Source organism: Homarus americanus, unplaced genomic scaffold (genome assembly GCF_018991925.1).
Source record: "Homarus americanus isolate GMGI-L3 unplaced genomic scaffold, GMGI_Hamer_2.0 scaffold13691, whole genome shotgun sequence".
In the NCBI taxonomy this organism is placed as follows: domain Eukaryota; kingdom Metazoa; phylum Arthropoda; class Malacostraca; order Decapoda; family Nephropidae; genus Homarus; species Homarus americanus.
In genome coordinates, this window is record NW_024739386.1 from 16,757 (window position 1) to 43,358 (window position 26,602).

General features: G+C 40.3%; 1 protein-coding gene across 1 annotated transcript; it reads right to left on the bottom strand.

The window, feature by feature from the left end:
• Positions 1-8,524: 8,524 nt before the first annotated feature.
• On the bottom strand, positions 8,525-20,591 carry LOC121874525 (protein mono-ADP-ribosyltransferase PARP3-like; the record flags this gene model as incomplete). The annotated part of the gene is given in 12 exon segments (XM_042378675.1): positions 8,525-8,809; positions 8,812-8,946; positions 9,949-10,089; positions 13,119-13,288; positions 15,172-15,248; positions 15,784-15,873; positions 16,077-16,189; positions 16,192-16,243; positions 16,359-16,445; positions 17,298-17,433; positions 20,465-20,543; positions 20,546-20,591. Coding segments are annotated over 12 exon segments (1,161 nt in total), but the record flags the coding sequence as incomplete, so codon positions are not given.
• Between the last annotated feature and the right edge of the window lie 6,011 nt (positions 20,592-26,602).

Sequence of the window (26,602 nt, forward strand, 5' to 3'; positions counted from 1 at the left end):
GTGCTGAATAGGTTAATCCTCTACTTGGAGCACTTACAATATGTATGACAGAAGGTTTGAGTCGTACCTCAGAGCTGAATAGTACTGTACAGTATTTATCCTGTCACTTTGGATGGTTTCTTAGGTCAGTATGATTGCCAAAAATAAATAAATGAAATAAGTAGAAAGAACCCAGCGTGAAAATATCCATCACGCCTACCTTCATATGAGGTATAGTTATGAGATAATGTAAAATGGCTGGTAAATGTCTTGAGCTCTTGAGTCTTTATGTTCTTCCATTGAGGAGATGAGGAAGTACAAAATATATAGTTAAAGTCTTAATAATTATTTTTTTCATATTTACTATTTGGGCTCTGCCAAATTATCATTTAACTGAAAGAATCCCACATCTTACCTCATGCACTCAGCCAAGCTTCACTAGAGAACACCACCACCTTCTCTTCTTCTAAACTATAGAATGAGACAATTATTACCTTTCATGTTATGAAAAATAAAAAAAGCTATTTTGTTATTTCCTCTCCTTGTAAACTTTATATAAGATACTTATTTTATAAATATGGCAGAGATTTACAATTGAAAATTAATGATCATCCCATATGATAAAGTGCAAACACTTGTAACATTCAAATATGAAAATTTTTAAGGCCTGACGCCTTCGTCCAATATACTCGATTGAATCAATTAGTCACCAGTTTCTTGAATTTCAATGTTTAAGTTCAGCTTATATATAGGAAATTCAAGAAAAGGACATATCGACCACTGGATTTGTGGCCAGATATACCTGTCTCAGGCAAACTTTAGTTGTTAACCTCACTATAATTGTAAGTTTATCATGATCAAAGTCTGTGGTCAACCTCACATGAAGGTAACCCCTTTTGTGATGCTCTTCTTCCTTCAATGAAGTCACATGGAAAAATATTGTTTGTAAACTAACATCCTCCTCCCTCCCCTCCTCTCTTGAAAAGAAAAAAGAAAAAATGCAACCCGGGTTTGTGTGTATGTTACAAAAAATTACTTCATAAGGTTAAAATTATTGGTCATTACTAATAGTAATTTATCCCCCATGTACCAGATTACTTCTGATAAGGGATTCGGAACTTTAAATGGCATTTTATTATGGTTTGTTTTCATCTCTGCACATAAGAATAATAAGCCTTACTAAAAGCCAATTCTGAAGGTCATATTATTTGGTGGTGATTCTTAAGAGTGCAGTTTGTTGGCAGATATTTCCTAGCATTTAAGAATGATGGAGTTACGTGATTGTTTCCACTTCACAATATTCAGTCAAGTAGTACGTAGTTGGTTGTTTAATGGAAATAATTATTTGACCTAGGATTTTTGTTGTAAAAAATCTGTTCACATTTTGGCACTTTGCAAAAATGATGCTGTAAGTTGAGAGAAACAAAAGGCATTGATTTGTGTTATTCAGGTGCATCTACATTGGCCAAGATCATAACCTAGGAAGAGGTTTTGGGTGTAGAGTAAATGTACGCTTTGAAGTTTAGCATTACATATGAAACACCGACTGCTACAAAGCTAACATCTTCTGCAATTTCCGTCATAACTTTCCATTGGGTGGCATCCCCAGCGTTTAATCCAGGGCATTAACATTACACAAGACTGAGTGTGTTCATACCTAGAATGTAATGCCCTGTCAACCTTGCCTGCCCTGGTATTGAAACACTCTCATAGGTTGTAAATGCATACCCCATCCCATACCTTGGTACTCTTATAGTAAAATACAAAGCATAATAACAAAAATAAAATTTTTATTTATTGAATTACAGTACAGTATTTGCAATAGTTCTTTGTGTAAAAAAAAGAAAGAAAAAAAGAAATGTATTGTGCATAGGAATGTTAAGTGCAAGAATTATGGTTTATTTTCCTCACATCACATGACAACACAGTTTGGTTTTGATGAGTACAATGTTCTCTCTATGTGACACTTGTTGGTGTTTCTCAAGCAAAGTCCAAGTCCAAGGTCAAACATGATACTGTATTCTTATTGTATCATAAAATTGACTTGTGTAGAAAATTGTTTATCAAATGTCTGTATAACCCATCATTTGACATTTGCATGGATAATCTTCCAGTTGACTGCAGATGCCAGAGATCCCTGCTAGCTAGGCAGTTGGATCAACTCTGATGGTTAACAAGAATTCTGGCAAAACTTAAGTCATGATTAAAATTTGGCATTCTGAGCTTGTCCTGTGTTTATTGACTAAAAATGTAGGATAAATTTAGAAATGATCGAATGTGGCAACATGGCTGGTTTAGAGAAACTATCTTTAGAGTGAAAGAATGTACAGTTAATTGCTGGAATAACTGGGCCTTCCATTGCTAAGATGGTTCCTTGAGTAAGGCTGCATGTGCATTAAGTTCACTGTCCTGTGCCGCAGGAGTCTCGAATACAGGTGCCTTCCGCCAGCCTGGGGACCCTCGGGCAACTCCACAAACATTACTGCCTCAAGCCCTCGAGTAAATGTTCAAAACTCTTTAAAGTAGTTTGACGAGCAAATAAGAGACAATGTTAGATGTAAATCTTTTTAAGTAAATTTTGTACAAGAATGGGAAGTCCAATTACTTGTAAAGAATTCATATCTTCCTATGAGGAATATTGTTCTGTTTCTGGAGTAGTCCTGTTATTGTAGAGTAGCAGAAACTGTGAAGAGGTTGGCCATTACAAGCCTGAAATGGTACTTCAATAAGGGTAATTTTTCAAGTTTTGCAACAAGTAGTTAACATGCCTTAATAAGACCGTTATCTTGGCTTATAATGGCTGATTCTGTCACATAAAGTATCATAAGTGAGTCATGTGTGTGATACAAGTACTACTGCAGTTACTCATCTTTCTCAGAAGTAGACGTCATCATTTTACACTCCTTCGGTTTCAGATATGCAACTACTGTTCATAATTTCCTTCATTTGAGCAAAAAGACTGCAATATTTATGCCAATGATATTGTTATTATTTTAATAAAGGAAAATTATCATGTTTTATTAGTAATTTGGGATGGTCAGTACTTGTGTTTATACAGGATGCAAGTGAGAGTTTTGTTCAGTTGTTGTATGTCTGGTATGATTGTGCATTATTTTTAAGTGAATGTTGTATGGAGTAAAAACTTTTGCATTTTATATAGAACATATAGTATACATTTCACAGGTAGAAACAGTTACTGTAATTCACTTATAGAATCTCCATTGAAAATGAAATAAACCCCTTTTTCACTATGTGTTGTACTTATTTCAAATTATTCCATTCGATGACCAGTCATTCTACGGCTTTTTTACATGTGGTAAAGAGAAACCTTGTCTGTTCTTCCATTAGCCTCTGTGTTGTGGCTGGGTGAGCACAATGCAAAACTACAGTAACGCTGGGTCTCCATGTGTATGTGTAACATTGATGTTTCACATGTTTTACATGGTATCTTTCTTCACAGTTGCTGTGGTGAGTGTAGGGTTGTACCTTCAATATGACATAATGATGCAGCACCTCCAGATTAAATGTAACTGTGCTTATCAACTTTATATACTAAAGTAGTGCAGTATCAATTTGTTGATACTTGAAGTTCACTTTCATGTGATCCTGATTCATTTGCAGCAAGTCAAGAGATCAGTCAATGAATATTAATGCAATACTGTAGAGTAATTCCAAATAAAATTGTGGCATTGCTGTCATCATTGTCACTTGTTAATGGCAACCAAATTAGTATTATCATTGTAGGACCAATTCATCCATTCAGATTATGACAACTGAAAAATAAAGAAGATAAGTAGTACTAGCTAGCTGTCATTATATAATGCACTGGTCCAGCTTCTGATGTATATTATTGTTTAGGGAGGCCTCTTGGGGCATATTTCCTCTCTGAAGATTAATTTATTTTATAATACTGTATCTCATCAGTTATGCTCTCTGACTTTTCTGAAGGATGACAACTTTTGACCAGCTCCAGTGAGAGATTATCTTAATCTAAGACATTGAAAAAGTAACTGTGTACTGTATATCACAACCAAACATACTCATGCGGTGAATATCCTCCGTTTACATGTTAAATTTCTGTATTGTTAAATTTCTGTACCGTATTTCTTTCACTCTGCATATTGTTCAACTCAAGATATTGCTTTCAAGCGCTGCAATTTCATAACTTCTGATTTTGGATCATAAGGAAGTTTAGGCCCCCAGCTTATTTTGCCTGATGATTAAATAATTAGCTGTACTCAAATACAGTACAAACTTCACTTAACCTTATCTAATCTAACCCCTGCCTAAATAGCAATAGGGTGTTTTAATCATCAGGTGAAGTAAGCTGGGGCTACTCAAATTTTCACTTCCTTATATGTCCTTACTCTCCTTTAAAGTAGTGATATCGACTCGACAATTCATGTATACATCCTCAACTTCCATTGGCACCTCCATACACTTTTCATGTACCTGTTTCTTCTCTCCTGCACTATTTTATGATTTACTTAATCTGTTGTTTCATTGGTCAACATATCTACTCCCATATGTCTTGAACATACTTTCCTCCAATTTGTCTCCAGTCAAGCACATATTCATTTTACTTTGCATTATCTTCTAAACCCTTGCACCTTAGCCCAAATTTAGCCATTTGGGCAGTTTTCTATTATACACTGTTGGTGAGTACAGGGCATGTACAGGCTCTTTGTTACACACTGTTGGCAAGTACTGACATGTACAGGCTAATACTGTATAGGAAATACAATTCGTTTCATGGCCAACAGGTCATTTGACAAGTGCCCTCAGAAGACTCCACCACCAGAACACTTGTGAGACAACCATATCTGAGGTATTTTAAAGCTGCAACGCCATCTTATTTATTTATTTTATTTTTTCACTACTTAACAGCTTACTAGCCATTCAGGCAGTCAGGTTTTTCTTTAATGTTTTGTTATGACCTTCTATTGTTTAGTGTTAGTACAGGAGGAAACTGTAGTACTGTACCTGAAAACCTGCCATGTTTGGTAGGTTACACTGTCTTGTTGGGTCAGTGTAACTGCCATTTAACTTATACTCCCTCAAATCAGGTCATGTAAAACAAAGCTCTGGCCTCTAATCTAGATACTTCAAGACCCATTAAGTTAGAGGTCACTGGTGCTGGTTCACTTGATCTGAAGCTGTCGGTTCTGAACTTGTTATAAATATAATTCTTTACAGTTTTACCCATACAGTACCTGCCTCTGGCTTATTGGCAAGTGGCTGTCCATGGTGTCCTGCATTACATCTTTGGTTTCTATGGGAAAAAGATGACTTCATTCTGCCCTTAATTGGCATTTGAGATTCACCACACAATCCCTTATAAGTGTTTCTGTTTGAGGTTCATACTATTTGGTGGGTGATTTGCCATCTTGTTATTTAGAAAGTAAATGTTAATTTTCATTTAACTGTAGTAGATAAATAATGGTGTGTCAGTTGTGATGTTGACACTTTACAAGTGTTTGCATAAAGCCATGTATTGCTTGACCATTCAGGTTCATTGAAAAAATTTTTTGTACAATAGTTTTATCATTCTCAGTAAGACAAAAAAACATTTTTGGTACAGTGGTAGCAATCTTGCCTTTCACAAATGTAGTCACAGATTCAAATCCTAGAAGTCACAAGTGTAAAGGGTTGTTATCCAGATGTGATCATACCAAACATGGCAGGTTTTCTCCAGGTACAGGTATCCTTCACTATACAAATGTTTGAGTTACAAAAATTGCTTATATGATTTTCCTAAATTAATACCTCTTTTTCATGTTACAAAACCTTCGGCCCTGCTTATACGATTTGGGTCCGGCAAAAATTTAAAGCACATGCCCCGAAGTCAACTGAGGCGACCGTCTTGGAGAGATGTGCAGAAACATATTCTTGTCCACACACCCTCTCCCCCACATCTCCCACAAGCCTGCCTTTCCTTGTCATTTTTGTGTGAAGTGCCTTTGTATCCATGCGTACTATATTTGTATCATCCTTTTGTCATGGCATCCAAGCATTCTCCAAATCTTTGGTGACCCGCATTACACCAAAGAAAATATGAAAGGCTGTGACCCTTGAAACAGCAGTGATGAGGTGGACAGCCTCTTCATGGTGCTGACCCATCCTCACCCCCTTGTGGTGAGCCCAGACAGTCCTCCCATAAGGTAATGTACCAGAGTTATACATTATTTTATTTATGTTTTTAATGTGTTAGGTAGTAAATAACAGGTGTTGTGTACTATTTATCATTAGTTAGGTAGGTATATTTTTGGGGACCGATTTCATGTTTTGGGGTATCATATTGGAGATGAGTGATTCATGGATTAAGAATGTGGAGGTATGAGGTAGGTAGGGGATCAAGATTTGTCTCCACAAATTTTGTCTCATAAATGTTAGAATCCTAAATGGTGTTTGTTCACTGTGAAGAACAGTTATTGCAAATTTCTAAGGTAAAATTATACAGAATTTAGATGAGGAGATGGACCTGGGACCCTGGTATCTCCTCCTGCAGTATCTTGGTTTAGATATGGAAGGAGGACTTTTTAGCTAAGAATCATTTATTCAGAAGTTTAGGTTTATACAGTATGTCCTCTGTGACACAACTGTGGTATCTTCTTTACTTGGACAGTTTGAGTGTATTGGAATCTGCCATAACAGTCCAATATTAATGGGAAGGTCCCACAGAGTGGACTTGCAGCTGGTACTGTTACCATGGTTACTTTTTCTTTGACTTGGCCAGACCAGGTCTCTGTTTTGTACTGTTCTCCTATCCCTAATATATAGGAAACTTTACTGGTTTCCTTGTTTGGTCCAAAGTATATGGATAAACTGGATACTACATTATTGGTCAGGTAAAAGGAGTAATAGCCACAGAAAGTAACACAATACTAACATCTGTCCTCCTTTAGGTCAAGCACTAAGTCTCAGGGCCATCCCTTCACATTTAATCTGGGATAAAGTTGCAACCCACTTCTCCTCCCCAGAATTCTCATTATTTTATGAAGGAAGTCAAAAGGTTGAAAGCCCTCACTGGAGAGAATTCTCTGACAGCTAAACGGTGAAGGTGAAAGCCTCAAAGTGAGTGATTTTCTTCCTTGTCCGACATTCACCCAACCTGTTTTTCTCCAGTGATTGAAGTTAAGACTAAAGAGACAATCCTTTTGTGGTAGGGGACAGGTGTCTTCCTCCTAGGATTAGATGCTTCAGCCACCTTCTCATTTTCCAGTGTCATCAAAATCTAAGGGAAGAGGAAAGAGTTTTTCTGCCAGAGTCTAAAATTCTGCAGAACTTTAGAATGAGGAATGTGTTCTTAGTTATACACCACAAGTCTAACTTACTTTATCCTTTTTGTCACTGCTCAGCTCCCGAGTTGGTCATATCTCTGTTATACACCATTGGTACCTTAGGCATGTACTGGTTCCAGAATGTATCTGAACTGTATAGGATCTTGCGTATAGAAAGCAAGATCCCCTATACCTGCCCCAGTGTTGATCAAGTCTGGTCTTGAATGAGCTCACACTTGGTGCCGTTACAATACTCTCTGGCAGATGGTTCCAAGAGTTCACAACTCTCACTTCAAAAAGTTTGCCCCTACAATTTTTCTGAGCTTGTGGCTTCTTCAACCTGAAATTGTGATTCCAAGTGGGGTGGGCATCTGCTAGCTCCAGATAGGAATACTTGACTGAATAATGCCCTCTAGGTACTTATAAGCTTCTATTAAATCACCCCTTGCCCTTCTATAAGCTATGCAACTGCAGGCATTCTATTCTCTCTCGATATCTGAAGTGCCATAGTGCAGACATTGCGTGGCCTTCCTTGGACTTTTCAATCAGCTGACAGTCTCTAGTATGTCTCAGGGACCAGATGGGATGACAATATAAACCAAGCGAGATGCCCCTACACTTTTGAAAAGTGTTATGAGGGCTGGCCCATCTAGGTACAGGTATGTACAATCTTTGTAAATTGTAAGTTCTATTAGTTTATTAATTGATTTACCATCTCACAATGGTCCAGAAATTCAGTTCCTTGTTAACGTAATCTGAATTCTAAATAAAATTGTCTATCAAACTGAGGTATAATGGTAACATTCATCTTTTTCTTCTAGTTAAATTATTTTAATTTCCATCCCTTATAAGCTTACTAGCCATTTGGGCAGTCAGTCTGCTCAGTGTTATTTTGTTATGACCTTCATTTCAGTGTTAGTACAGGAGGAAACCAGAGTACCATACCTTGAGAAAACCTGTGATGTTTGAGAATGAGGCCATCCTCGGCAGATCAGTGTTAGTACAGTACAGGAAGAAACCAGAGTACTGTAATCGCACCCTGAGAAAACCTGTAATTTTTGGGTAGGAGCACAATGGATAACACCCTTCTCACATCTGACCTAGCCCATGGATTGAGCCCTGGACCCAATGGTGAGAAGTGCAGTACATGTATTTTCAGTTATTATTCTGTATAGTTTTATGCAATTTATTCATCCATGCTGGGGAGGAATATTAAAATGGGATAACATGAAAATCATAATTTTTGGGATATGAAAACATTAAAATTCCAAACCTTAAATAGTTTCCTATTAATCTAAGTGTTAACAAATAAAGCACAGTAACATCACCATCACTTTCTAGGTGTCAAAGATCATTTCTGGAAAGTATCACATCAAAACCTAAATAGGAACATGGAGAGAATGTGAGATCATAAATAATAAGAAAATATAATAACCTTACGACCACTGTAATGTACTCAGGTTTGTGTGGCTCCTTAAGATGTACAATGCTGAAGTACAGTGAGTGCACATGTAGTTACTGGAAGGAGAACTTGAGCATGTATCTGATGCAGCTTGACTCTCCTTGTAGACTAGATATTCACTCTGGTGAAATCCACTAGTGGCCCACTTTTTCTGAGGAACTGGTTTGCCAACAGGTACTATGACCTCTTTGTTCTCGATGGTCAGTTTCTTATCTTTCTTAGGGTCTGCAGCAAAGAGTATAAATTAATGATACAATATTAGAACTTTGTAAATACAGGTACTTGATAAAAGTACCATACCTAAAATTCTAAGTAATAAATACAGACATTAATGTCTTGTTAAACACAAATTTCCAATTTAAAGAGAAAACATGTCTTTTAGCCAAAAGAATACCAAAGGGTTATCCTTGCAGTTTGTGCTGTAAAATTTAATACAGGGTATTGTTAAAAATCTCATTACAGTGTAGTACCTGTACATTGTTTGAATACCTACACTGTCTATACACAGTTTGTATACTTTACACTGACTATACCCACTGTTTGTATACCTACACTGACCATACCCATTGTTTGTATACTTACACTGACTATACCCATTGTTTGTATACCTACACTGTCTATACCCATTGTTTGTATACCTGCACTGTTAAAACACATTGTTTGTATACAGGCATTGTTTGTATATCTGCACTGTCTATGTACATTGTATATCAATACTGGCTATGTAAATTGTATACCTGCATTCTCTATAAACAAGTTGAATCCATATACGGTAAACTTGTTATGCCAATTTTACAGAATATTGTAGATGTCTACCGTATCTATCGCCGTACAGTATCGGGGTAAATACAGTTTGTGTCAGTACTGTACTTCCCCAGCTTAAAATCCTACTGTATAAACAAACAGTACAATATAACAATAACAAGAAATATGATTAATATATTATACAGTAATTCCTGTGTCAACAAAATGGGCATCTGAATACCAGTAACTTGACAGTCGTTTGACAGTTATAGCATAGTCATTGAATCTCATGAAGATTAGGATCCCCACTTATCTAATCCAGTCCAATCTAGCTCCCCTAGTGTTAAGGTACTCTGTATGTAATCATCAAGTGTTTATAAGCAGGATACCTACCTAATCTTCATGACATCCCATTCATTTAATGCAGGATACCTAATCTTCATGAGAATCCCAATCCTTTAATAAAGTCACACAAGAAATCACCTGGTTCGTTCCTCCCTCTGGCTACAATACTGTCGCACTCGCCAGGTGCTTTGGTGAGGCTGCCGTCACACTGAGTTATGCTGCTCTCTCGTCCCAGGGCCACCTCCACCAGGAACATGAAGCCCACCATATCCTCACCTCAAATTTACCAAAGTAAGGACCAACTGTTGAAGAGATCATGAATAACATTATCAGACATGATAACAATGTCTTCACTTTCCATCACTTCATTTGAGGCCACCGTAGTAAGGGGAACCACCGCGAGTTACCACCACAGCAAGTTTCAACAAGGTTTCCCTATCACAAAGTGTATTGTATGTGGATGACTCATCACCTGTTGTGAGTGAAAGTGAGGCGAGTGAACCCGAGGTTGGCCGTAAACGAACGTGCAGGCCTCACACGTGGAAGAGTAATGTTGCAAAAAGGCCAGAATGAAGGCAAGGCATACACCAGTCATATGACCAAATAATTACTACCAGCAAGGCAGGTAGGCACCCCCATGTGCCAATGGGTGTTTCACAAAGTCGCTTTTTCTCGATTTTAAAAATGTTACTTGTGCCCTTACTACTGAGGTGGCCTCATTTGATGTCTTAATGTTCACTGTGTTAAATGAAAATATAAAGTTATCAATGTGTTCTGAAGCTGCTTCTATAAAAGCTTACAATTAATTCTGAAGACATCAAATTTAGTTAAAGTCTTTAACCTAAGACTGAATAACCAATTATTTCTTAAGCCCATCTAATTACAGTGCCCCAGAGTGTTATAGACAACATGCTGGGGCAGACTTTATGACACATTCATTATCTTGAGAGGATGGAAGAAGTTTTTGATTAAGTCATTCACCACCAACACAAGAGGATGCAACTTCAAGCTCAGCAAAGTGTCATGCCACATAAATACAGCACAGTATAAGGGATAATATTGTTATGTAGAGGGTGGTAGACCTATGAAACAGTCTGCCAACTGAAGCTGTGCTAACAAAAACAACACTGGGCTTCAAAATAGCCCTGATAAGACAATCATGAACAATGGGGAACCTACACAGACCATTTGATTTCCTTCCCTGCCTTAGTCACCTCTTGATGAGAACCAGATGAAGATGTGGATAAATATGAGGCTTTATCTAGAACACAGGTAAGCAAGTAAGATCAACTATACTCTGGTTAATGATAAATTGATTTATTAAAGCTTTAATTTCTTTAACCTAAAATGTCATAATTCTGTTACTATATACAAGATTTTTGTTTATCGATGAGAATATTGCCTTCATAGAGTATGCTAGTACACCTTTTCACATATCCGTTGAGACATTGTAACATAACTATTTGACAAATTTCATACCGAATGACAGACAGAACACATTTCGAATGACAATAAAAATAACTGTTCGTTCATGCTAACGGAAATGATTGACATAAGTTATGAAGCTGACAGACATAAACTGACGGTCTACATATAGTTTGAGAATGTAACAATTGGAGAATGACATAGCACCAACAGTTATTTTTGATTGTCATTCAATATGTGTTCTGTCTGTCATTCGTAATGAAATTTGTCAAGTAGTTATGTAACAATGTCTCAACGGATATGTGAAAAGGTGTATTTCTTAACATTCTGCTTTATATGACGAGAATTTGTTTAAAAATTACAATTGACATTTCAATAAGATAACCCATAAGGCTGGGAAGCAATTACATTTTCAGATTGAGGTTGATAGAAATTTTTTAAGTTATCATTTCTACCACTTATCAGATTACTAGCCATTTGGGAGTTGGTCTGTTCTTGTTACAACTTTCATTGTCTAGTGTTAGTACAGGAGGAAAAAACAGTACCCAGAGAAAACTTGTGATATTTGATAGTGTCACACTGGATAATATACTCTTCCCACACCTGACCTGGGGGAGAGATCAAACCTAGGACACAATAGTGAGAGGCATACCAAGACCCTGATTTCAGATGTTTTGTTGAACTAGAACATGTGTGGCTGCATACTGTACATCCTAACACTTGAGTGAATTATACTAACTGCATACATCCTAACACCTCTCTGAGTGAATTATACTAACTGCATACATCCTAACACTTCTGAGTGAATTATACTAACTCTGCATACATCCTAACACTTCTGAGTGACTGTGATCCTAACTCTGCTTACATCATAAGTGACTGTGATCCTTATTTATCCTGTCAGATTCTAATATAGTACTGTACTGTACTTTAAATCCTGAAGCTTTCAACTTGGTTATGGATCTGTGTGATAAGTTGAGTAAAGGTCCTTCCTCATATCCTTCCCTTCCACCCAACTTTAATTCCTTATCCCATGTGTATGGGGTCCTCTCTGCTGAATAAAATCGTCTGGCATTAGCCAAACAAAAACATTGAAAGTGGCATCCCCATAATGAAGGGGTTAAATAAAGTAACTGTTTTCATTTATTGATCTTGGACTAAGTCATTCATTAAATTTGTTTTTGTGGTTTTGGCCTTTCACTCGCCATCCTCATCATTAAACTGTATACCAAGCTTTCTGAGGAAGACAAAGAAATACCATTAGCTGTAGATCCTCAGTTCACTTTGCTCTGTCTTCTGGCCATATGTTTTCTAATGCTGATGAAGATGTTGACCTGCTTGCTAACAGAGAATCTTGGGAGTTCATCCCAGAGCCAGTACTGTACTTCCAACAGTGTGTAACAGATAACAGACTGATTGCCCAACTGGCTAGTGACCTGACCAGGGGTAGTAAAAGTTATGTTAAATCCAAGATATTATTTGGATCTCTTCTTCAGGAGGATACAATAGGTAGAGTATTAGCAGAGATGGTCTCTGGAGGTACAAGGAGAATGTAGATTATCCATAATCACCGAGTCACTTTGAATGTGGTTATTCTAGTTGTGAATTCAGCATCTATTGTCAGACTTGGTCCAGGTATTAAGTTACTAATAAAGGGTCATGACCTTTATCCTCAATAGACCACAACATTTGCTGAACCATAGAGATGTATCACTCATTGCTTCTAATTGTTGATTACTAGTGTACTTACCGGTACTAACCTTGAATACATGCTCAAGGACTTAAATTGTTGGTGTTGTAATACATTATTATGTCAACAACAATTGCTTTAAAAATTGACTGCCTGTTCCATAATAATAGTCAATAAATCACCTAATACTTACCAGACCAACAACCTCTGGCATGTTCAGAGGCAAAGTAAATGCCACGGCCCACTAGTCCACCTGAGTGAGGCATGATTCTCAGTCCAGCCTTCAATATGGCTGCCACTACTGCCACCTCGGTCCTGCATCACAGCAACTTACGATGTTTGATGTCATCATGAGAGGCAAATCTGTAACATACAAGGATAGATTTAAGTTCTCAAAATTACAGTGGAAATATGCATCGAATGGCTTTATTGGTTATCCTTAGTCGAATTGACTAACTGTTTACCGTAGATTATATACCTGTACTGTCTAGGTACATTGTTTTTATACTGCAGTGTGTGTTATTGTATCCCTGCATTGTCTATGCACATGCTAAATTGTATACAGTACCTGCATTTACCAACCTTATTTACCTAATGGCCACCATTAGAGGTGGCCATACTGAAGGAAGAAGGCCAGTGGCCTGTAGGAACCCTCCATTGTTTCTTTATAGAGTTGTCAAGGGCTATTTTGATGCCCAATACTGTTTTTGTTAGCATGGCTTCAGGTGATAGACTGTTCCATTGGTCTACCACCCCTCTGTGAAGATTTCCTTATATTTGTCCTGAATGACATCTTGTTGTGCTGCCATCAGTGAATGATCTACCACAATATCTAAATTTTTCCATTTCAACAGCGTCCAGAAAAGTGGTATTAACAGAATAGTTGTGACTACGGTTGTTGTATCCTAAGTACAGAGTCCTACATTTTATTTACAAGCTGTTTTGGCGGTTGGTCTATCCAATGTTAGTCCTGGAGGAAACTGGAGTGCCCAGGAGAAATCTGTGATGTTTGGTAGGGTCATACTGATAACACCTTTCTAATGTGCATCCGGGCCAAGCAGGACTCAAACCCATATTGGTGAGAGATAACCCGCATTATCGCCTACAGTACCACCAACACTCGGGAATGTTTAAAAGCATTTGCCAGTCTTGTGACCATTTGAACACCTAGTGCAGCTCTTTTTGCATGGTTGCAACATTGTCTCGATGTACTACCTTCCCAAATATCTTCATGTTGTCCACAAATTTTCATTTATATCATAAATGTAGATCACAAACAGGTGCGTCCAAGGACAGAGCTTTGTAGTACATCACTAAGAACCTTTTTTCAATCATAATATACTCCATTTACTACCACTCTGTGTTGCTTGTCTTTAAGCCAGTTGTTAATCCACTTCAAAATCTTGCCTGTGATGTCATGTGCCTCATCTGAGGCTAGTCGGCAAGTAGGACTTCGCCAAATGCCTTGGAGAATCTATGTACAATACAACACATCCACTGTTAAGCCTTGGTCCATGTAGTGTGTCATCATTTCAAGGAGTGTGAGTAAGTTTGTCAGACTGGATTTTCTTCCCATGAAACTGTGTTGTGATGCTTTGATAAGACTGTGCTAGGTCAGGTGTTGGATGATGGCATCCCTCCTCAGAATTTTCTCAAGAGATTGATCGGCTTGTAATTTTCTGCAGCACTTTTTCTACACTTCTTGTTTACTGTGGTAATATTGACTGTTTCCAATCCCTAAGCACTTTAGTACTTTGATCCAGAGATGCTAATTCCAATAATATCTGGTTGTTCTGTGTCTGCATGTGTGTGCCAACACTTGATTGGTACCCGTTTCTAATACATGTGTTATCCTCTTGAAGGCTGTGAGTCTTGAGGGTTAGTAGAATCACTGCTTCCCTTGGGTTTTGTTCTCTCTGGGTTAGTAATACAGTATTACTTAAAGCTACATCATGCACTATGTTAACACTATTTACAGGTAGGTCACCTCTTGGCCCTACAGGAGGGAGGGCTGGAACAATACAGTATGTTGACCTCCCATCTTCCTGTACCCTGACTGCTTAGCCTCTTCTGATCTTTAGTTAACCATTCCATTGTCTACATACAGTACTGTACATGGTGAATCAACTAATGTCAACCTATATGATGATGTTAGTGAATAAACTGAATCTGAATTATTTAAATATTTTAAAACCATAATGTAATGTGAAAACTATAATTTGTCACTTCTTTTAGGCATCTGACACTTTCCCACGTCAACTCGCCACAAATCCAACAACGGTCCTTGTCTGGAGTCGGGGCAGCTTATGTATTCTTGAATGATCTGCAAAATTATACACATTTCTGAGGTACTGTTGAAGTAACAGACAATCTCCCACTAACACAGTAATGTAAAATAATTTGTAATGTAAATTATGCATGCTGCTGGTCAGACCTACAATCACAATAAATAGACCATTAGTGCAGTATTGTTCACTCACTGCTAGCCCCAAAAAACACTAATACTGTGCTGTATACAGTATCCAGTATTTATGATATACAGGGTATGTACAACTGCATTAGTGTTTGGAATTTTCTGTAAAAAAATATATATATATTTTATATTCTCAATTGTTTTGTCTCTCAATCTCTTGTATTGTCTCATAAATAACGGTTATACTGTATTTGTAAAAGTCTGGGGTACCTGCAAGTGTCTCACCCTGTATAAGAACAAAACTTATTCTTCAAAGTAATTCAACAAGACGAACACCGAAAATCTAGACAGTGTGGGTGAGAGCAGTAAACGTCTCTAACATAGATATGATGGGTGATGTGGCCTTATGAGTGTACAGCACTGTAATATTAAAAGATAATGTTACCTTGAATTCTGGTTCCTTCTTGTTAACTAATTCAAGAACACAGTCCAGCATCTCATATTTCTCCATTAAGGGATGAATGCCCTTGTTGGCCTGTAAAACAGTGTATTATTTCAAGAGTATGACCAGGTTAATTACATGTTAGGTCATGAATGAAAATAGTCTTAATTTCTTCTGATTCTTCTCAAAGATTAACTTAACTCACATTCATAAATATAAAACAGATAAAAATCTTTTGTAGAATATTTTAACATTTTTAAAGAGATTAAGATGATGTTGTTACAATGGAACATTACCATATCCTTCTGAAGGCTCTGTGTCAGCTCAATGTCACTGAGAGTAAACATGTCTTCCTTCTTGCTCTGCACCATACTGTCTTTGTACATGACTGGTGGGACGGAGCGGCCAAGGCATGAGGGACGAGGGTGTAGAACTTGGATGACAATTCTGACAGCACTCGAGGCTGTAAGGAATATTGACACTCAGTACCCTAGGGCAGTTACAACCTTGATAAAAATATATGATAAATTTCTACTTGTTAAGCTGCCATATTATGATACTATACACATATTCCTTACCTTATTGGTCTTGATGGCCTCTTCTATGTCTAAGAGAGTCTCAAGACCTTTTGTTATCTGTAGTTTACTCAGCTTTCCCAGAGGCATCTTTTCGGACATCTGTGATACACTAGCAAATTGCATTTCACACTAATTCATATCATGTCATTTCTAAAAAGTCAATACAGTACAGTACTTCAAGTTACATTGGATGATGGGTTTATAATATACCCTGAGTGAGGGAAAGTAAGAACAAAAATAAACAAGCCAACACTTTACACTGTCCACTATGCAAAACAAAAACTTATGTATTTTCAATTATGTAATAATAAATACAGGGCAGCATACATAGAATATATCGAACAATAAATTTACCCACTATCAATTTCCACTACCTTTTACAGCTATAATATACTTTCTCCAAAAGCTTTTTACATTAATTTTATTATAAAAAAGTGTGTTTACCTAGTGTCTGCAGTGTACGGTTCCATGACAAAACCCAACGGACAAAATCCCAGCGGGTTGTCATTTGTCAACACTAACCTAACCTAAACATAAAAGTTATATTTTATATACCGGTACTGTATGAGACTGGGGTTTTGTCTGTGCACGTGCTGTACTGTGGTCCCCTGAGTGACTGTGGTTCTTACAGTGATGGTTCACACTATCCTCAGATATAATCAAGATCATAATTTTGCTCCACAACTTCAAGAGAGTGAGTAAAACTGCCAGTGACCAGCCTCTCATCAAAATTGGAGCATTGATGACATATTAAAATCTGTTTGCAGGAATCTATAATAGAGTATTTCAATTAAGAATAAAGATACATTACTGTACCTGTGCTATGAAAACTCTGTACAGTACTGTAGTGTTAAAATACTTGAACATAAATATCATAGTATGATTTCTCTAATGTTTATTTATACAAATACAATCACAATCTAAACTTAGATAATGTACTTTCTTACCAAGCTTCATAGTTGACATTTGGTCTACGAACATTTCATCAGAGAAGATGAGTTTAATCATGACCTGAGTCTGTGTGGTAGTGAACAAGATCCAGAGAAGGGCACCAACTCTTTCTTCAGCTGCCCAGAGTCAACAGTGTCTACCCTCATCCTCATCTTCATCTTCATCTGTTAAAATAAAAACGAATCAGAAGCAATGGTCAATACTATCAAACCTCTTTCAACGATAAAGTTCGCCGCCATCTTTGTTGTTTACATTACCTAAGTCAATCAGCAATCATCTCAAAATGTATACAGTAGCCCCCCCCAAGTAGGTCTCTTCATATTTCCGTTATCTATGTGTGTTTGTTGAACATTTTATGGCCATTATGTCTTTGAAACAGCCTGCAAGTGCATGTGTTGGTAAACCATCCAAGATGCCCAGGAAAGTCATAGGACATGAAAATGATTTGAAAGGTTGAGGCAGGCCAACATCAGGAGGAGTATATGTGCAGTAGGGTGAGGCAGCGGCAGTAAACCACAGCAAGCTCCAAAATAATTTAACTGGTGAGTGTCATTAAATTTAGTTTCATGTATTATTAATATAAACAAAGTCTTCATTTGAAAGTAAAAGTTAAGCATTGCATTATCATCTGGCAGCCAGACTTACTGTGTTATGTTATTCTCGATTATAACTCACCGATCTCAATTAAGTGTATTTTCCTGGACGTGGTGAATTTTCTCTGTCATCCCAATTATTTTTTGACTTGTCTTTAAACTTCTTCTTGAAGGCATTTATTGCTCCATCAACATCTGCATGCACATCAGAGTTGGACTGGCCTTCTTCTCCACAGCAAATTAACATTACTACAGTATAGATAAGGTGAACACTTAGGAGATGTAGAACTATCACATGACAATTAAATCAAATCAAACTGAGTTATGTGCATGAAGAAGTATCATTACTGAAATGCTAGAAGGGGTCCTCCAGTGACTAGCCATAAATTATTGTAGGACGTCATATATTTTATTTCAATTCTTCTAGAAACCCCCCACAAAAAAAAAAAAAAACTACTGCATTACTAGAAAACCCAATAAAAAACTACTGTATTAGGTATAAGGTACAGTACAGTAGGCTGATTATCAATCTATACTGGAGGTCCAGTGAAGGCCATCTCCTATGGGTCCAGTGTTAGTATAAGAAACTGCAGCACCCAGAAAAAGCCTGCAGAGTTTGGTAATATCACTCTGAACAAAATACTTCTCTTGTCAGATCTAAATAGGTATTGACCAAGTCACACTTCAGAAATATGGCAGATTTGAAGTCTATACAAGAATAAACACTGGCAGTCACATGGAGAAGTACAAGAGTGCTAAACAAATGTACAAACATCTCAGAGGCACTACTCAGTTGAGTGTCCATACTTGAACTGGCAGATGCCTGCCCCACAGGGGTCACAGCTCAAGGTTGAAGAAGCCACAACTCCAGAAAACTGTGAGGGTAAACTTTTTGGAGTGAGAATTGTGAACTCATGGAACAACCTGCCAGAGAGTGTTGTGACAGCACAGTGTGAGCTCTTTCAAGACCAGACTTGACCAACACTGGAGCAGGTTCAGATACATTCAGGGGCCATTCCATGCCCAGTACTTGCCAACAGTGCATAACAGAGACGTGACCAACTGCCCAAGCAGCTAATGAGCTGATCAGTAGTGAAGAGGATAAGAGTAAAAAGTAAAAAGTACAGTAATGAAGGACATCAGATATACAGAAAAATATTATGAGGGAAATAAGTTACCCAAAGAAGTTATAGAATATGCCAAGATGTTTTGAAGGTTTCAAACATAAGTGTAACAACAAATAAAATATATTTACAGTATACATAAAGTCTTGCAATGTACTGTATTCTTGTTGTTTTGTGAATTAAGAGAGAAAGCAATTACAGAAGATAAGAAGATATCATCAAAAAAAAATAGCAAGCTTGAAAGAATTCAAAACTCCCGGAGTAGATGGAGCACAGACTAAGGTGACTGAGGAGGTGGAACGAGATTTGCACTCCACTAAGAATTAATCAAGAAATCTTTTGGATCAAAGTAAAGTGCCTAGGGACTGGAAAACTCCAATGTCACCCGGTAAGCAAGAAGGGTAAAAAAGAGCAGCAGAAAACTACAGGCCAATAAGCCTGAAGTTCCATATACAGCATACAAGCTCTTTGAAAAAATTCTGAGGATGCCATCATCCAACACCTGACCGACACAGTCTTATCAAAGCATCACAACACAATTTCATGGAAAGAAAATCCTGCTTGACAAATTTACTCCTCTCCATGAAACAGTTACAGACTCAACAAACTAAGGATTTCTCAAAGGCATTGACTAGTGCCCCATATATGCACAACACTCCAAGACAGGCACATGGCATTGGCAAGATTTTGACGTGGATTAACAAATGGCTCAAAGACAGGCAACAAAGAGAGTATTAAATAGAGTACATTGTGAATTGGAAAAGGTTCTCTTAAGAGCACCACAAAACTATCTGGACCCACCCTGTTTGTGATCAACATAAACAAAATAGATGAAAACATATCGAGCCACAGTGTCAAGTTTGCAGACGACACAAAGATATTTGGGAAGGTTGCAAGTCAGGTATATACCAGCCATTTTTGTGATGTTACACCACCAACATGAAGGACATAACTATAAGCTCACCAAGTTATCATGCAAAACAAACACAAAATATTTCTTCACACAGAGGGTGGTAGACCCTACGGAACAGTGCACCAGCCCAAGCTGTGGAATCAAGAACAGTACTGTGCTTCAAAATACACCTGTAGCCCTTGACAAATTTTCAAGAACAATGGAGGACACCTCGCAGGCCACTGGCCTCCTTCACTCGGCATTACCACTTCTAGTGGTGACCATTAGGTAAACAAGATAAATGTTGAATAGCAGTAGCATGCACCTCTCACACCAGTGTCCAGGGCTTAATTGCAGGCCTGCGGCAGATGTGAAAGGTGTCATCCAGTGTGATCCTTCCAAACATGGCAGTGTTTCCCTGGTACTGTAATCCAATTTTACTCCTCTACTAACACTGGGCAATGAAAGTTATAAAAGGCCAACTGCTCAAATAGCTATTAAGCTGATAAATGATGGAAATGATAAATTGAAAAACAACAAACTTACCGTCCCCAGCGAGTGAAACATATGAAACTTTTCTTGTCTTTATTCACTTGAATGATGTAGAACTTGTTGTTGTTTGGCCAATGTTGGTTTGGTTCAGCATACATGAATAATCTTCATGTATAGTTGCCTGATTTATGAACAACAATAAGAATCTACTACTGTTATTATATAACACAGACAGTGCTGTATTAATTTCACAATCTATTTATATAATTTTGAACTTTTCTACCCTAATATATGAGAGAGATAGAGATGTTAAAGATGTATGAAAAAAAACACAAATAACTGGCAGACAACACAACCAATACATGGTCACCTTTACCTTAGGATATGTTCTAAGAAGAATTTCATCAGGTTTATATTTCTTCTTTTGTCATTCTGTGGCTCAGATTCCTTGGCCTCATATGGCTCGTCTCAACTGAGTATTTTCACTCTCTCTTCCTCTTGAGCTTCAGCTGGCACTTCACTGGGTATAACAAACGATATATAATTATTCTTTACAGGTTGAAATACAATATAGAAGATAAAATAACTCAACTTTTGGATTTTCAAAAGTATTCAATTAAGAGATAGGAAAAAGTGGTGGTATAAGTACAGTACTGTATAATATAACTCGTCTACAGTGCATCAATAGGACTTCTCACAACTTCTGAATGCTAACACGATTTGGGGTTTACTCATCCTTATCATCATTGCCGTTTTACAGACATATTCCATGGTTGTGCAGGCTAGCCATGGCTATTTGATGGCAGTTCTCCATGTTCTCTTGTTAGGGTTCTTGTTTTGATATTGTTTCTTAAACTTCTCCCCATGACATTGTTGGTCTCCTAGCTCTCCTCCCCTCCACATTGTTGGTCTACTCTAGCTCTCCTCCCTCCACATTGTTGGTCTACTCCCTAGCTCTCCTCTCCTCCACATTGTTGGCCTCTCCTAGCTCTCCTCTCCTCACATTGTTGGTCTACTCCCTCTCCTCTCCTCATTGTTGGCCCTCCTAGCTCTCTCCTCCCACATTTGCTTCTCCAGCTCTCCCCTCACATTGTTGCTTCTCCTAGCTCTCTCCCTCCACATTCTTGTCCTCCCTAGCTCTCCTCCCCTCCACATTGTTGGCCTACTCCTAGCTCTCCTCTCCTCCATTTTTCTCCTAGCTCTCTCCCATTGTTGCTCTCCTACTTGTCCCCTCCCATTGTTGGTCTACTCTAGCTCTCCTCCCCTCCCACATTGTTGGCCTACTCCTAGCTCTCCTCCCTCACATTGTTGGTCTACTCCCTAGCTCTCCTCCCCTCCCACATTGTTGGTCTACTCCTAGCTCTCCTCCCCTCCCACATTGTTGGCCTACTCCTAGCTCTCCTCCCCTCCACATTGTTGGTTTACTCCTAGCTCTCCCCTCTCCTCCCATTGTTGCCTACTCCTAGCTCTCCCCTCTCCTCCACATTGTTGGCCTCTAGCTCCTCTCCTCCCACATTGTTGGCCTACTCTAGCTCTCCTCCCCCTCCCTTCTTTAGCCTCCTAGCTCTCTCTCCTCCCATTGTTGGCCTCTAGCTCTCCTCCTCCCATTGTTGGTCTCTCTGTCTCCTCCCCTCCCATTGTTGGCCTACTCTGCGCTCTCCCCTCCCCATTCTTGGCCTCCCTAGCTCTCCTCCCCTCATTGTTGGCCTCCTAGCTCTCCTCCCCTCCCATTGTTGGTCTCCCCTAGCTCTCCTCCCCTCCACATTGTTGGCCCACTCTAGCTCTCCTCCCCCTCACATTCTTGCCCTCTAGCTCTCCTCCCCTCCCATTGTTGGTCTCTCCCAGCTCTCCTCCCCTCCCATTGTTGGTCTACTCCTGCTCTCCCTCCCCTCCACATTGTTGGCCTCTAGCTCTCCTCCCCTCCCACATTGTTGGTCTACTCCTGCTCTCCTCCTCCCACATTGTTGGCCCACTCTAGCTCTCCTCCCCCACATTGTTGCTTCTCCTAGCTCTCCTCCCCTCCACATTGTTGGTCTCTCCTAGCTCTCCCCCTCCACATTGTTGGTCTACTCTAGCTCTCCTCCCTCCACATTGTTGGCCTCTCGCCTCCTCCCCTCATTGTTGGTCTCTCCTAGCTCTCCTCCCTCCCACATTGTTGGTCTACTCCTAGCTCTCCCTCCCCTCCCACATTGTTGGTCTACTCTAGCTCTCCTCCCCTCATTGTTGGTCTCTCCTAGCTCTCCTCCTCCCACATTGTTGGTCTCTCCCTAGCTCTCCTCCCCTCACATTGTTGGCCTCTCCTAGCTCTCCTCCCCTCCACATTGTTGGCCTCTCCTAGCTCTCTCCCCTCCACATTGTTGGCCCCTCTGCTCTCCTCCCCTCCACATTGTTGGTCTACTCCTCTCCTCCCTCCCACATTGTTTGGTCTACTCTAGCTCTCCTCCCCTCCACATTGTTGGTCTACTCTACCTCTCTCCCCCCTCCCATTGTTGGCCTCTAGCTCTCCTCCCCTCCCACATTGTTGGCCCCTCTAGCTCTCTCCCCTCCACATTGGTCTCTAGCTCTCCTCCCCTCCCACATTGTTGCTTCTCTAGCTCTCCTCCCCTCCCACATTGTTGGTCTACTCCTAGCTCTCCTCCCCTCCCATTGTTGGTCTCTCCTAGCTCTCCTCCCCTCCCATTGTTGCTCCCTCCTAGCTCTCCTCCCTCCCATTGTTGGTCTCTCTCCTAGCTCTCCTCCCCTCCCATTGTTGGCTTCTCCTACTCTCCTCCCCTCCCACATTGTTGCCCTCCTAGCTCTCCTCCTCCACATTCTTGGCCCCTCCTAGCTCTCCTCACTTCCACATTGTTGGCCCCTCTAGCTCTCCTCCCCTCCCACATTCTTGGCCTACTCCTAGCTCTCCTCCCCTCCCATTGTTGCCTCCTAGCTCTCCTCCCCTCCCACATTGTTGGCCCCTCCTAGCTCTCTCCCCTCATTCTTGGCCTACACCTAGCTCTCCTCTCTCCCCTCCCACATTCTTGGCCCTCCCTAGCTCTCCTCCCCTCCCACATTGTGCCCTCCCTAGCTCTCCTCCCCTCCACATTCTTGGCCTACACCTGCTTCTCCTCCTCCCCTCCACATTCTTGGCCCCTCCTAGCTCTCCTCCCTCCCACATTCTTGCCCCTCCTAGCTCTCCTCCCCTCCACATTGTTGGCCTCTGCTCTCCTCCCCTCCCACATTCTTGGCCTACACCTAGCTCTCCTCTCCTCCCCTCCACATTCTTGGCCTCCTAGCTCTCCTCCCCTCCACATTCTTGGCTCCCCACCTAGCTCCTCTCCTCCCTCCACATTGGCCCTCCTAGCTCTCCTCCCCTCCACATTGTTGGTCTACTCCCTAGCTCTCCTCCCCTCCCACATTGTTGGTCTACTCCTAGCTCTCCTCCCTCCCACATTGTTGGTCTCTCCTAGCTCTCCTCCCCTCCCATTGTTGGTCTCCCTAGCTCTCCTCCCCTCACATTGTTGCTTCTCCCTAGCTCTCCTCCCCTCCACATTGTTGCTACTCTCTCTCTCCTCCCCTCCCACATTGTGCCTACTCCTAGCTCTCCTCCCCTCCCACATTGTGTCTCTCCTAGCTCTCCTCCCCTCCCACATTGTTGGCCTACTCCCTGCTCTCCTCCCCTCCCACATTGTTGGTCTCCCTAGCTCTCTCCTCCCCTCCCACATTGTTATTTCTCCCTAGCTCTCCCTCCCACATTGTTGCTTCTCCTAGCTCTCCTCCCCTCCCATTGTTGGTCTACTCCCTGCTCTCCTCCCCTCCCATTGTTGGTCTACTCCTAGCTCCTCCCCTCCCATTGTTGGTCTACTCTAGCTCTCCTCCCTCCACATTGTTGGTCTACTCCTAGCTCTCCTCCTCCACATTGTTGGTCTACTCTGCGCTCTCCTCCCCTCCCATTCTTGGTCTACTAGCTCCCTCCCCTCCACATTCTTGTCCCTACTAGCTCTCCTCCCCCATTCTTGGTCTACTGTCTCTTCCCCCCACATTCTTGTCCTACTAGCTCTCCCCCCACATTCTTGGTCTACTAGCTCTCCTTCCCTCCACATTCTTGTCCTACTAACTCTCCTCCCCACATTCTTGGTCTACTAGCCTCCTCCCCCCCCACATTCTTGGTCTACTAGCTCTCCTCCCCCACATTCTTGGTCCACTAGCTCTCCTCCCCCTCCACATTGTTGTACTACAGCTCTCCTCCCCTCCACATTCTGGTCTACTAGCTCTCCTCCCTCCACATTGTTGTACTACTAGCTCTCCTCCCTCCACATTCTTGGTCTACTAGCTCTCCTCCCTCCACATTGTTGTACTACTAGCTCTCCTCCCCCACATTCTTGGTCTACTAGCTCTCCTCCTCCACATTGTTGTACTACTAGCCTCTCCTCCTCCACATTCTTGGTCTACTAGCTTCTCCACATTGTTGTACTACTAGCTCTCCTCCCTCCACATTCTTGGTCTACTAGCTCTCTCCCTTCCCATTGAAACTCATGCAACTCTTCACCCAGTTGGTTTCCCATTCTCTCCATATGACCAAACCATCTCAGCCTTCCTTCTCTACCAATACTCTAAGCTCTGAATATTTTTTCCAATCTTTCAATTTAACATTTCACATCCACTCTCCATTTCAGCTCACCAAGCCTCAATTACTGCCCTGTTTCACTATCGTATTAACATCCACACTTTTCACGCTTGACAAGTTATTAAGTCAATAATTTACCCACCGAGTACAAACAATAATGATAACTTACTCGTCCTCGGTAGTCTTGCGCTTGGTGGCTCCTCTTCCGCCCTCTTCCTCGCCCACGAGCCATCTGAAATACCGTATACTGTACATATAGTGGACCCGAGTCACTAGTTATGGTATATAGTACAGTAACAGATTAACTAGATACAGTATAACTTTATAAATACAGTACAACAATTTAACTAGATACAAACAATTTAATCAAGTAACCTAGCAAACTTAATCTGACCTGACCTAACCTAACCCACAGGTAGCATTAAGGTGTTTAATCATCCTGTGGTAGGGGATAATCTGCAGGTGATCCATAACCACTAGAGTTACTGCACCCAAGTTTATTAATATTATGTTTATGAACTATTTCCCCCATTTATTGAGTACCCCTTACCTACTGATGATTGACTCTCCACATATCAATATTCAGAATCCAATGAAACACGCAGACACAACTCGTAGATAACTCGTGTTCATTTCCTTGCCTATCTCCTTTTTGTACTATAGTTACCCCGAAATTCTTGTTAAGAAACCCCCCCTCCCTCATGTAATTAAATGTTATGATTATTTATACTTTATACACTATCTAAGGGCGGATCCACGAATATAAAAGGGGGCACTGTAAACCATTCCAGAATTATTTTTTGGGGTTGTTAAATCTGACCAATATTATGGACATTTTGAGGCCATTTTGAAGCCATGTGCACTTGATATTAGGAAATATTATGAGGCCAGTAGTAATTACATTTTACTATACAAAATACCCGAGTACAATACTTGTACTTTTTACTTTTATCCTCTTCACCACTGATCGACCTGTTAGCCGCTTGGGTGATCGGTCACGTCTCTGTTACGCACTGTTGGCAAGTGCTGGGCATGCACCGGCTCCTGAATGTACCTGAACCTGCCCAGTGTTGGTCAAGTCTGGTCTTGAAAGAGTACACTTGGTGCCGTCACAACACTCTCTGGCAGATTGTTCCAAGAGTTTACAACTCTCACTTCGAAAAGTTACCTCACAGGTTTATTTATTTAATTTTTTTTTTTATTGGGCACTCCCTACATCCTTGTGTAAGGTGAAGCGCAGAAGCGTTTACAGCGCCCAACAGGGAAGCATGCTAAGTTCAGAGTCTGGTGAAGTTGTTGGACTTACTTCCTAGCCCCCATTAGTCCCTGTTCACCTAGCAGTACAGTAGGTACCTGTTGTAAGTCGAAAGTTGCGAATTCGTATTCAGGGAGTTGTTGGAGCTTCCAAAACTTGATGACATAAACCACTGACCCCTCACAGTTTTCTGGACTTGTGGCTTCTTCAACCTTGAGCTGTGACCCCTCAGGGGTGAGCGTCCGCCAGCTCAAGGTAAGGACACTCGACTGAGTAGTGCCCGTCCAGATGTTTATACACCTCAATTAGGTCCCCTTGGGCCCCTTGCCCGTCT